The sequence below is a fragment of the Caenorhabditis elegans genome, chromosome IV, assembly GCF_000002985.6.
Source record: "Caenorhabditis elegans chromosome IV".
NCBI classification, from domain to species: Eukaryota; Metazoa; Nematoda; class Chromadorea; order Rhabditida; family Rhabditidae; genus Caenorhabditis; species Caenorhabditis elegans.
Window position 1 is genome coordinate 1447112 of NC_003282.8, and position 13877 is coordinate 1460988.

General features: G+C 39.5%; 2 protein-coding genes and 1 non-coding gene across 3 annotated transcripts; 2 read left to right on the forward strand and 1 right to left on the reverse strand.

The window, feature by feature from the left end:
- Positions 1–482: 482 nt before the first annotated feature.
- Positions 483–1207, forward strand: Y77E11A.3. The gene is made up of 2 exons (NR_151579.1): positions 483–725; positions 971–1207. It is a non-coding gene; the product is annotated as an Unclassified non-coding RNA Y77E11A.3 (non-coding RNA).
- An 8756-nt stretch (positions 1208–9963) lies between these two features.
- Positions 9964–12410, forward strand: nadk-1 (NAD(+) kinase). Its single transcript, NM_067683.4, has 4 exons — positions 9964–10068; positions 10116–10204; positions 11112–11830; positions 12044–12410. Exons 1-4 carry the CDS (start codon positions 9973–9975, stop codon positions 12250–12252), a joined length of 1113 nt encoding a protein of 370 aa, NP_500084.2. The 5' UTR covers positions 9964–9972; the 3' UTR covers positions 12253–12410.
- Positions 12411–12784: 374 nt separating this feature from the next.
- Positions 12785–13675, reverse strand: col-106 (Nematode cuticle collagen N-terminal domain-containing protein; the record flags this gene model as incomplete). Its single annotated transcript, NM_171268.7, has 1 exon — positions 12785–13675. One exon carries the CDS (start codon positions 13673–13675, stop codon positions 12785–12787), a length of 891 nt encoding a protein of 296 aa, NP_741318.1.
- Positions 13676–13877: the final 202 nt, after the last annotated feature.

A 13877-nucleotide genomic window follows, 5' to 3' on the forward strand; every position in this document is an offset into this window, starting at 1 on the left:
TATTTTTGTATTTTACGCTAAACAACGCGCGATGCGTAATAACGGAGTGTGGTTATAACAAAGTCGTGCGTTGAATGAGAATAAAAACGCGTTTTGTGCGTTTGGCACAGTGCCAGCTCCCCTTTTCGTTGCTCCCCTTTTCGTATCTCCCCTTTTCGTATCTCCCCTTTTCGTATCTCCCCTTTTCGCAGATCCCCTTTTCGCTCTGCTCCCCTTTTCGTGGGGCCTCCCCATTTTGTTTTTTCCACACATCAAATGAGTGTTACAGTAGTACGAAGCGCGGCAAGACTCAAGGCGAGAAAATGTGAATTCTTTCCGAAACTAGTTCCCAAATTCTTCAATTTTTTGCTACTGGTTTGTTCGAAATCTTGTCTTTTGTCTTTTCTAAATTGGAAACTGGTCATTTACTGCATAGACGTTGTATTTGCGAGTTTTTTGTATTTAGATAATTTTCACAATGTCTTCAATTTTCGTTGTTTCAGATGCAACACCGTTTCGTTGTGTTTATGCGTGGTGTAATCGCCCGTTCAAAACTCTCCCATCGTGAAGATTTCGACGATGTGATGCTCCAACTGCAAACTTTTCTCCAAGTCCATCGTCGTGAAATTGTGCCAACCGACGAACACTTCTTTGCGGAGTGGAAACAAGCTATTTCTGAATACTTTTAAAATGGTCAAGTTTATGAGGATGGGACCCAAAATCTGTGAATTTCAAATGTTTTAAAAGTTTGTTTAATATATCTTGTAAACATTTTTCGCTCGATTTATTCTTTTTGAAAAAATCAACCGCAGCTTTCAAAAATTTATTTGCTTTAAATATAACCGTAACATCCTTCAAACCAAAACACCACGGTTTCTTTCCTCTTTCTAATATGTAAATAATGAGCACCGAAAAGTTACTTTAAAATTTATGTCCATGAATTTTTAAAATTAAAGTTGAATATTTATATTCCAAAATTCAATTATTTCAGGCAGTTCAACGCAGGAAACTGTTACTTTTTCGTTAACCAAGTGTTCCAACACATTGAACTTTGGCCTAACACCAATCCGAACCGGGAGCACATGATCAATTTGGCCCGTGCTTACCTCGATGGACAAATTGTGGAACTTCAACAAGAAGTTCACGCCGAGCTTGCCACCGACGAAGCTCGCTGCGCATACCTCGACGGTGCGGCGAAGAACGCGTTCGGGCCGCCTCGCCCCTAAGTTGTACAGCAGACCCATCGGAATTCCAACTGGATTATCAAATCTGTCCTAAATCTTTCACTTATATCCTTTTTCCCCTTCTCTCAATTGCTTCCCCTCCAACTTCGGTGATCGGCCGATTCCTCTACATTTTCTTCGCGCCTTCCTTCCAAAAATCAAGTTTCAGATCCGTATGCACAGGCAAAGCGGAAAGTGCCCAAAACGATCCGTTCACGGACCGGAAACGGCTCAAATTTAAGAACAGTTCACGGTTCGATTCCCGGTCCGTCAACGGACCGTAATTGAACCGTAAGGAGACTAAAAAATGGGAAATCCAGCTGCCCCCTTTTTCTTTCCCAATGCTCCACCGAGCTCCGGTCTTGCTCCAGACCGTCTTCCGGTGATCCTTCGTTGTAGCAATTCTATCTGCCTCAGCCGGGGTTGAACTTGTCCACTGCCTGTCGATTGATTACTGGCCCATCACCTTACCGTTTGGCCGTTCGCGCACACGAGGAGAATCAATAGACTTCGCATAAATAGCGATCAGCTCGCGCTCGCGCATTTTCTTCTGGTTTTCACGTCTTACACCAACTTTTTCGATTGTATTTTCAGTAGTTTCTGATTCTCCATCTTGCCGTTGGACTTATATGAAAGCGAACGATAACAATTGACAGTTTCGTGTAGTTCAGAACTTATTTCGCATATTTCTCAACATCTACCTATACGAGCTCCATCTACTTGTAATACAGAAATGGTACTTACCATATTTCCTCTATTAGTCTTGCATGCAAGACTAATTTTCGATTGGACCGGGTTGCAATACTAATAGAGGAAATAAGGTATATGCGTTCTACTTGAATGATACCTTAATTTCTTAAAATACACACGAAACAGAAACGATATCAGGAATGATTCCAGAATGTATTGTTAGTAAAATATTTTATGATATTTCAAAAAATTATAGGATTACATTAATATAACCTCTTTTACACACAATGTCATGCTTAATAGCCTCAGTTAGATCGCATGCGATTACGGGCCGCGTACGGACCAGTTGGACGGATGATAGACAAAATGGTTGCCCAGAGGATTTTTTTTTCATGAAAATTGAGTTTTTGAAGTACCTACAGTGCTATTTGGTTCATTGTAGCCAGTTGGCTAATTTTTTGCCTGATTCAAGGTTTAGTTTTAAAAAGTGCAGTTTTGCCGACCGGGACGGTTAATTTACGGACCATCTACGGACCGGCTACGGCCAAACTACGGATGATCACCAAAACGGAGGATAATACGAAAAATTTTTTTTCATGAAAATGGAGTTTTTGAAGTGCCTACACTCTCCTTTGGCTAATTTGAGCACTTTTTCCGTGCTAGAACCTGAAATTTTCAAAAACAAAAATTTGGTGCCCGGGACGGTTCATTACGGGCCGGCGACGGACCGTCTACGGACCGGAAACGGCCCAACTACGGCTCAAGAGCCATCTCGATCGGTAAATGTGGTTTTTGCTCTAAATAATGCATTTAACGACGTAAAAATGCTTGAATTAGCCAACTGGTATCTTAGGTATTAAAAAAATTCGTTTTCTTAAAATCCATTTTTTCCTCTTAATGGCCATTTTTTTACATTCCCTGTAGTTTGCCCGTAATTGGTCCGTCCCGCTTTTCATATCCGTAGTTCGCCCGTTAATGGTCCGTTCCCGGTCCAAGATCCGTAAACGGACCGTACCCGCTTTGCCTGTGATGGGTGCACGGCATCTCCATCTCTCCCCTGTTTTTTTTTTGAATTTTTCTCCCCTTTAATTTTTTTTTAATAATCTTTACTGTTCCCTATTTCCTTTTCCGATGAAGGTATTGTTTATAATATCATGATGATGTTTCACTTGTGTTCAAAGTAAAATTAAATCTTGAAATTATACATTAATTTTTAGCTCATTAGCACAATAGAGTGTATGAAATTCAGATAAATTTCAGCTGAAAGCTCGAAGCTGATGCTCGGAGCGATTGCGAGGAAAACTATAGAGAATCGGATTCTGTAAGGGTTTGTGAGTGGTTCACCCAGTTGAAATAGATAAATTTAGCAATTTCTAGCTAAAAAAGCTGAAATTTCATTATTTTTCACTCGAAAAACTGAAAATTCGTGACAAAAATTCATGAAAATCGATTGAAAAGGCGTCACTCAAACAGTCTTCTTGCTCATTGAGCTCCGATTTCTCTTCAGAATCCTCCATGTCTTCCGGACAGTCTTCTTGCTCATTGGGCTCCGTTTGCTCTTCAGGATTCTCCATGTCATCCGAACAATCTTCAGGCTCAGACTCCGGCTTGCCATCTTCTTCAGCACATTCCAGTTCATCCACCGGTTTCACATCATTCAAAGAGTCATCTTGCTCTTTTTGCTCAGCCTCCTCTTCAGCACAATCCTCGCCATCCAAACAGTCAATTTGCTCACACTCCGCTTCTTCCCGATGCTGCTTTTCACCATAGTATTCCTCATTGTCGAGCATTTTTCACAAGTTTTTTTGGCTGGAAAATAGAATGAGTAACGTTACTGAACAATTATCAATCTGTTAAAAGTTGAAGGCAAAAAAATATACAAAAACTAGCACAGAAAAGTTACAACACTTTCGAAAAAAAAATGCGACCACACTGTTTAGTCACTATGTAATTTTGCTTTTTATTATGATTGATTACGTTTACTACACTGAGCAATTGATCCGGTTTTGTTCTTAGGAAAAACATACAGTCAACAATTGTGAAGCCTACATCAATTGGGCCAGATGACGTGACAAGGTCAACAATCTATTGGGGGTCGGTGAGCAAGAAAAAGTGAAACTTTTGGTCAATCGGAAAAAGTTTTTATTATTGAATTAGTACAAAATGGGCTAGATCCAATTAAATTCTGCAATTTCTTCTTGTTTGTGTTTTGTGTAAATGCCATCTTTACAGGAAATTAGTAGTGAAGGTGTAGTCAAAAATTTTTTCATTGCTTTATCAGACTTTAAATTGTCTGAAAACACCGAATTTCATAATGAACATTATTGAAAACTTCTCAAAACGCGATTTCAAGTTGATTTAGGCACTTACATAAGGTTAATGGACAATCAGATTTGTTGAACTTTTTTACCAAATCTGGTAATTTTTGAGTCGCTATAACTTTTTCTTGAGAAGTTTTCAAGAAGTTTTTTGAAGTTTTGTTTGGTATTTTCAGGCAATTTCGAGTCTAATAAAGCAATAAAAATATTCGACTACAACACCTTTAAGCCAAGCTTGCCTGAAGCATAATCCGAGTTTTCCACCCAACGACTCTTCGCTCTAATACAAAACCCGTCCGGACGAGTTTACGATATCATTTCAGTCATTGTTTCAACCAAAATTTCATTAAACCCAAAGGTTTCTCTTCAAGTTTATCCCAAAAAAAAACTAAAAATCACTTGAAAGCTTGACCTCCTTCCTGCTCCCCAACTTGCACCAAAGAGCCCATTCGGTCTGTTTGCCGAGCTCTTTCCACACGTGTTGCTTGCGCAGTAGCTTCTGTGTTTGTATGATTCTAATTTCGAACTTTTCAACTGGTTTTTGGTTGCGAAACAATATAAATATCAGTGAATTGATCGAATTTTGAGCTTAAACTTTATTTTTACTGTGATTTTTTTTTGTGAAAATTTGTGTGTGCAGCTTTCGTAATTATTGTGATTTCTATCCTAAATTTTGCAAAATCGCAAAAAAAATTCTTGATTTTTTTTTAGCTCATTCTGTCTTCTGTCATCTGCCACTAGACAATGCTTAAAATTAATAAAAAAATTTCCAAACTTTTAAAGTTTAGTAAGTAATACAAATAAACTATGTGCTAATGTCAACATACCTCTCAAGTTTCAAAAAAACGCGATCTCAAGTTTCAAAGTAATTTTATATTTTTTGTCCTTATTACCGGTGTTAAATTTGATGTTTCATACAATTTTTTGGCGAGAATTTCAAAATTTCTGATAATTTTTTTTTTCAAATTTTCAGCAAAAAATTTTAGCGGAGAATTTAAAATTTGTGAGAAACATTTTTTGGCGGGAAATTCAAATGTTCAGTGAACATTGTTTAGTGGGAAGTTCAATTTTCTAAAAAAAAAATTTCGGACACGTGGTGTCAGGCTGTCTCAATGCGGTTTGATCTACAAAAAATGCGGGAAGATGTTTTGGCGGGAAATTCAAAATTCAAATTTTCTGAAAAAAAATTTTTGGCGCAAAATTCGAATTTTCTATACAAACTCAAAGTTCACTGATCAAACCAGAACACACACTTTCTTATTTTCCGAGGTAGGAACTAGTTTTTTTGTTGTCATCTTGCCGTCCCCTATGTGAACTTGTGGAAATGCCCGAACACTCACTCTAAAATCAAAATTCGAAAAAACAAATCATCATCATTATTGGCAAATGACCTCCCTTAATTAGATGATCTCTAGTGAATCATGTGACTTTGTGTGATCAGTTAACCAATTTTTTGACCACTTTCTCATATTTTTTTTTTTGACTTTCTGTTCACTGAAGTGCTAGGAATTTGACAAAACTTTTTGTTTTTTTGTTTCTCACTGCTTTTGGGCCAAATTATTGTTGTTTTTCTGAAATTGTATCTTTTTTGGTTAACTTTCAGTTGAACTGTTGTTTTTTTACTATACATCTTGTTCGGCGAAACAAGAAATAGTAGTTAAAAGTGTGTGACTTTTGGGTTTCACAGAATTCCTTCTACCCTTATTACTTCAACGTCTTATATCTCAGCACATTTTATTTATATTAGAAAAATTTCAACTGCGAAATTATAGAAAAACATATAACACACACTTTGTTAGTTGAAGATATTTCGCTGAATCTGATAATAATTGACATACGAGCTGCCAAAATTCAGAGAGGCAAAAATCCTTCGATGCACCATGTCTTGCCATCTTGCTAAACAGCTTATATCTTGGTTTAAAGTTTATGTATCAGACATTTTTAAAATGCAAAGTTATAGAAAATTAAATGTGGGAAATAATGTTAGTTAGCAACTTTTTGACATCACCAACGGCAATCGAAATATAAGCTTTCAAAAGTTTTTGTTGCGCACCATGTCTTGCAGCCCCGCACTGTGCCTGCTGTATCTCAATTCAGTTTGAAGATATTTGAAAATTTTCTAATTTAGAAAAATACTAGATAATTATTTTCTTAGACAAAAATCTATCACCCAATTTCAAAAACTGTCTTGGAGGTCACTGTGCCAACACGAACTTAGTTTGAACCAAAAATCTCCACCCTATACTTTCAAATATTTTTCAAATCGACCAAAAAAACTAGTCGCTATGTGATGCGTGTGTGATTGATTTGATAAGATTTTCCAGGGGGACTATACGCACTTCGTCATCATTGATTTGATGCGATTTTCGTTGACAAGCACGCCGCGCGCAAATCTATTCCGCAGTTCTTCTTGATGCAATTCACCTTTTCGAAATCGTTTTTTTTTGTTGATAATTTAGTATTTTCCTTTAATTCTTAATTCCCAGAGCTAAAGCTTCCATGGTACGCAGGCGCGGTCTCAGGACCTGACGCCTGCCTGAAAAATGCTTTGCCTCTTTTCTGCCTCTTGGAGTGAGTTTTCAAATAGCAAACTTTCTGATTTCTATCATTATTGTTTTGAAAATCAAATTGTGAAAGGAAAAAAAAATTTAGGTATGTTTTAGCATAAGGCGCGTATTGAGGCGAGAGTCAGGCGGAGATCCGCCTTAAGGCCAGACAGGTAGGCGTTTTAACGCCTACACAGAAGACCTATCAAGAGCCTTTTCGGTGGATGCACCATGTTTTACAATTTATTCAATTTATTTTGTAGTTCCATCCCAAAAATTTAAATTATTTGGTTGAAATTAATTGTATTAACCGAATTTGACAAATTCGAACTCAAATTCCATATTCATTCAACTCGAAAAATTGTATGTTAGATCTTATAGACCACAAAATAACAACTTTTTAACTATTTTGTATTTCTCTCTAAACATCAGACAAGATGTGCCCAAAAAAGTGACAGTAGTCAATTAGTGCTTGTTTTGTAGTTTGTAGTCAGCCACGTGTCATTCACGTGTATTTTGGTCGTTCTAAACAAGACGCGGTCATAAAAATGTGTACAGTGATAACGATGATGACAACATCAGGTGAGACCGGGGGTTTGGCAAAAGGACACATCATTTAAATAAATATATGTACTGTGTTGGAACCGGTGGGATTATTGTGGACAATAAATAGATAAATGAGCAAATATTATTGTTTTGAGCAAGGTGACCACCGGAAGAAGGGTCACATGGCAAAACGACGTGGAGTTAAATGTATTTTTAGATGGCTTGAAAGAATTTCAAAAACTTCTATATGTAAATAGTTGAATTTTAAATATTTTCAAAATTAACTTTGCTGCAAGTCATGGTGCATCGACCAGAAAAACCTCGCTTAGCATTAATTTCGCTTGCCTGTGGTCTGATCAAAATTTTGTCAACTAACCAAATATCAAGCATTTTTCTAGTTAGAAGTTTTTCAATATCTTCGAAAATAGCAGAGATATAGGCTCCTGTGGTTGATTTGCAAAGCATGGTGCATCGATATCTCAGTTGTCTAGGGGGTTATCATAATTTTGTCAACTACTAAAATATTTTTCAAATCTTTTTCTGTAACATTGCAGTTAAACTTTTCTTGTTGTATTTTAAAGTAGCAAAGATATAAGCCCTCAAAGCTGTTCAGTTTTGTGTGGTCACAATGTATTACAATATCACAATGATCACTTCCATAAAGCCCTGCTGAAGCCCAGGGCACAAAATTTAGAAGGGTCAGGTCGCAATCTAGCCATTTGTCATCATGGCTACGCGCACACTCACACTGTGTCTCTTTGTGTCTCGGCGGTGTGCATGTGCCTTTAAATACCCCCTTTTGAATCATTCACGCGTTCTTTGGTTCTTTGGTTCTCAAGAAGAGCGGAGAGCAATCGCGTAATTTGTGCAGCCTTTTTGATAAGACTTCTTCATGAGTTACTAGATTTAAAACTCGAATTTTTACTATTTTCTTAATAAAAAACTCCGAATTTCCCCCATTCTCACCCATTTCTCTAGTCGGACACAAAATTTTGTGGTCTCCCGTGCTCTATAGTTTTTGGTCATTGGTCACATCGTATGTTTCGAAATCATCGCCGCTGTTTTTGTTTTGAAAATTGATTTTCAACGAATTCTCTTTGGTTCTCCCAGCATAGAAAACGGTCATTTTTCTTTTTTTTTAATTGCCGAAGAAAAAAATATAATGGAATCAGTGGAGGCGCAGACTGTTAGAAAGCATTTGCACTGTTTATTGAACGGTTTGGCGCCCGTTACTCAGTGGAAGTGAGTGGTATCAAAAAATGCGTTCGGTTGCATTTATAGTTTTATGAGATGAATATTTTGTAATTTAACAATTTTGTGATAAATTTACTTTTCGACGAGGTATAGAGGTTTTAGCACAAGCTGAATCCCGCAGCCTTTTAAAATCAAATTCTCATAACGTATTTTTACTTTTAACTCCTTTTAACTCCTTCGAAGTAAAAGTTATTCAACAGTTGTTAACTTGAGCATGTAGTGTTTTTTTAAGGCGGCTATAACTCAGCGGAGGTTAATGCTATGAAAAAGATGAAAATTACAAAAATGTTCAGTTTTATGTGGTAAATAATCTTTTAATGAACAATTTTGCGACAAATCAACTATTCGACAAGATACGGAGGGTGCTAGCTTCAGCCATTGGCACCCTACTTCTCACCACTAAACCTTTATGCTCCTGTAACTCAGCGGAGGGTAGTTTTATGAAAAAGTTCACAATTACAAAAATGTTCAGTTTTATGTGGTAAATAATTTGTTAGTTAACAATTTTAGGATAAATTTATTCTCCGAGGAGATACAAGGGCAGAAATTTCAGTAGCTCTCTTCATCGGCTCCCTTGCCGCTTCACCACCAAACTTTAGGCGCCTGTAACTAAACGGAGGTTACTGTTATGAAAAAGTTGCAAATTACAAAAATGTACAGTTTTATGTGATAAATAAATTGCTAGTTTAACAGTTTTTTGATAAATCCACTTTCCAACAAATTACAACGATTTCTAGTCTTCGACACTACTGCTCACCCTTCACCACTGAACCTCCAGGCGTCTGTAACTCCGCGGAGGTGAACTCCATTAAAAAGTTGCCAACTACGAAAATACGCAACTTTTAAAGTTCTATATTTTATTAGTTGGCATATTTTTGATAACTCCTCTACTCGTAGAGATATCACAGCTTAAACTTATACTCCTTATACTCCAGCCGATCAAAACACCATTTTTTCCAAAAAATTCCATCATGGCGTCAAGTATCATTTCAACACCATTTATTTACTTTGTGTCAATTCTCAATTCTCAACTTTCAATTTCTCCTCAAAAATCAAACATTGCGAGCACATCTGAGCACGAGGGGAACAAACCACCACCTCCCACACAATTTCTATTGTTGTAGCCTACCGGAACGGTGGGCGGCGCCCAGACGTTCGGAAGGCGGAGCCCCGTTTATTTATAAATCGGGAAAAATTTTTGAAATTTTGAAATTTTGGAAATTTGAAAATAATGGTGCCATTTGTGTTGATTTTTTGGCGAATTCTCGAATGACTTTTCGTGTGTGATGAGGCGGCTGAAAAAAAAACTAACTGATAAGCTTTTCTATCATATTTTAACCTTTTCTCTCTCTCTTTTTTGATTCCATTAAATATCCATTTCCAATTTCTAATAATTTATAATTCCAGCCGTCCATCATGGCCGCTTTGGCAATTTCTCACTGCGTGAGCCACGTGGCGCGCCCAGTTTCTCCGGTAACACAAGGAAAACCGAGCGGAAGCAGACAGCAGCCGGTGAGCCAAATTTCGATTTTAAGCCTTGTTTTGGAGCAAATTTTTAGGCGATCCGGTTTGCGTTGATCCTTCGAAAGAGCACACGATGGCAATGGGAGAAGGAGCAGACGGGCTTGAGCGATGCTGATCTGAAAAAGTGAGTTTTACAACCAAAGCTGCTCGTCGATGCATCACGTTTTGCATCTCCACTTTGAAAGCTCATATCTTTGTTCATTTTTAAGATACTATAGGCACATAGCTAAAAATAATTTTATTAGTTGACAGTTTTCTTTTAAAACCAAATACAACGAGATAAAAACTGTGGAAGCTGGTTCTAGTCATTGCACCATGTCTCACGCCATTTCTAAAGCTTGTAACTTTGTTCATCTTTTAGATACTAAAAAATTGAAACTGCAATAATGTATGTCCATGTCTTCCTCCACATTCAGAGTCCATATCTTTGTTCATTTTATAGGTAGTAAAAAGTAAAAAATTTTTAACTACAAAACTGTAGAAAATCAAATATTTAAATATTTTGTCAGAAAGCAACTTTTCGATAAACCCAAAGCCAAATGAGATATAAGCTATCAAAGCTGGTTCCGGTCGATGCACCATGTCTCAAGCCACTTCTAAAGCTTGTAGCTTTGTTCATCTTTTAGGTACTCAAACAATTGTTATTACAAAATAGTAGAAAAACATATATTTCATATTTCGCCTGTGAGCAACTTTTTGATAACGCTAAAACAGACAGAGATATGAGCTACCAAAGAAGATAATTTTCGGTCGATGCACCATGTCTTAAAGTTCATATTCAATAGGTTGTTTCCTGAATTTAATTTTAATAACATTAACACTATATAAAATATGTATAAGGTGTCCGGTCGATGCACCATGTTTTGCTTCACCTATATCCTATCATACAGAAATTTGGAAAATTATATTTAGGCTAAAAACCGAAACTGTGTATTTTTCCCATGGTGTCTGCAATTGACAAAAGTCTACTGACCTCATTTGAATGTAAAAATGTCTATCAGGCTATATTCCCAGCTACTAAATCTTTTCAGGCACCTCTCCTCAAAAGGCACCAAGGTTCAAGAGCTCCTCGAAAACGAGAAGAAACAAGTAAACGCAGTGCAGGAAATTGTCTCCGAACTTGGCAAAGCAGGCATCTCCACAAAAGTTGTGACTCGCGAGCAGCTAGCCCAGTACCTGCCTGAAGCTGATCTGGTGATCTCTGCCGGTGGTGATGGAACCTTCTTGGCTGCAGCTTCCGTGGTCAACGACAACACCCCAATCATCGGTATCAACACTGACCCGATCGGAAGTGAAGGACACCTGTGTGTCGGTGGCAAGAATCCACCTCGCGATTTGATCGAGCGTCTGGTCTCTGGAAACTTGAAGTGGGTGCAGAGGACGAGGATACGGGTAACAGTAAAGGAATCCCGGAACTCGATTTTCTCATTGAAGAGGTCTGAAAAATCAACAAACCTCGCCCTGAACGAGGTGTTCATCGGAGAGGATGAAGCCGCCAAAGTCTCAACCTACAATATTTCCATCGACGATTCGCAGACAGTCAAGCAAAAGTCCTCCGGGTTGATTGTGTCGACTGGGACCGGATCGACGAGTTGGTACCTCGGAATGAACAGGATCGATGAGAATGCGACGACGTCAGTGTTGGAGGCACTGCAATCACTTGGCGTGGATGTGCCGATCACAAGGAATTTGGTGGAGAAGGTGGTGAATTCGGTGAATGAGAAGATCCCGTTCGAGCCAGATCATCCTAGTGAGTTTTTTGAAAGTTGATTGGAATTTGGGTTTGTTGAGTTGGAAACAAAATGTCAGGGGTATTTTTGATTACACAATTCCAAATATAAGACCCTGCACAGACATGGAAAAGGACTGAGAAAAGGACCCCATGGCTGGCCTCATCGTCAGGCTTCAGAAAACTCAAATTTGAGAATTTCTCATTATCTCACTTTCACTTTTAACTTTCCAGGTTTCGCCTTCTCAATCCGTGAGCCGATCTTCAACGCCACCTACAAACGCACGGCGACCCGCGGATTCGCCAGAAAGATCAAACTCGAATCCCGATGCACCAACGGATACCTGGTCCTTGACGGATCCACAAAGATCCCGTTCCCACGTGGCGCCGTCGCCACGATCGAGGTCAATCCGAATGATGCTTTGAAAACTGTGATTGTGTAACAATGATTTTGTGTGTATTGTTTTTATTGTACGGGTTTTCGGGTTGTCGTTTTTTTTGTGAATTATGAATTCGTAATTGTACATAGATTTTATACGATTTTATGTGATACATCAATTTGAAATTTGAAATTAAAAAAAAATAAATTCATTACTTTTTCATAACTGTATAAAATGGTCTCAAAAATGTGCTTCAAATGCACATTTTCTCAAAATTTCAGAGATCCATCGTTGCGAGATCCTTTGTCGTGGTGAGACCCCCCGTGGTGAGATCCCCGCAGTGCGATCTATCGTGGCGAGACCTATCGTAGCGGGACCCATCGAGGCCAGACCCTCCGTGGTGAGACCCATTGCAGTGAGACCCTTCGTGGTAAGACCCATTGTGGCGAGACTCCCTGTGCTGAGACCTCGTTCAGTGCTGATAATCTGATATGAAAAATCTGAAACCATACAAGCTGAAGTCATTTCGCAACCCCAGAAACTAAAAAAACCACAAAAACCATTTGAAATGCGACATTCTTTATTAAAAAGCTCTCTAATGAGTCTTGTAGATCTGCTCTGCCTGCGATGGCGCTGCCTCGACAGCCACCGATCTCGTTGGGCATGGACAGTAGGCAGCGTCTCCACCTGGCGCGGCATCCTCTCCCGGTGCTCCATCGGATCCATCGACTCCAGGAACTCCGTGTTGTCCTGGTGCTCCTCCGGCGCCTGGAATTCCATCGGCTCCCTGCTTTCCGTTCTTTCCATTGGCTCCCGGTGGTCCAGGTGGTCCACGACGTCCACTGTTTCCTGGATGTCCTGCTGATCCTGGAAGGTAGGTTTGTCCCTTGGCTCCCGGTGGTCCTCGTGGTCCGGCTCTTCCAGGCTTTCCTTGATGTCCTTGTGGTCCGGTCTCTCCTGGTCCTCCTGGGGATCCTGGTGCTCCATTCTGTCCGTCTTCTCCTGGGGCGCCATCGGTTCCCGGCTCTCCTGCACAACCATCTGGCCCTGGTGGTCCAGCTGGTCCTGCTGGGCAAGAGATGCAAGCTCCTCCAAAATTCTCCTTGATTGCCGCAGCATATCCAGGATGTCCATCAGGTCCATCAAGCCCATCTGGTCCGTCAAGTCCTGGAGCACCATTTGGTCCACGTGGTCCAGGTGGTCCTGCTGGGCATCCCTTGCTCTTGGCTCCACAGTTACACTGAGCGTTTCTCTTATTTCTTCCGAATAGCATGGCGGTCACAGCGGCACGGGAAGCTTCAGGGGCTCCGTTCTTGCGGAGCAGCTCCTCCCAGGCGTCATCAGCAACCTCACGAGTTGTTCGGGACTCTTCCATCACGTCGTTGTAAAGCCCATTGATGTCGGAAACGATAAGGCACATCGTTGCCAAGGATCCGATTGTGAGGACCGTAGCGGAAGCACATGCTAATGTCCCGAAGGCGCCCATCTGAAATGAAATGGTAAGGAATCAAAAATTGTACTGAATCAAAGTTAATTGTTTGCGAGGAAAAGTAAAAGTCGGAAAGTTTTGCCAATTCCATTCTTATCAGGTGCCATTATATACTAACCCCCAGAAGTTCCGCCTCTTTACTGCGAATCCATGATAAGAACCGGTTTCAAGACGGTTTCCATGGGGAACCTATACGCAA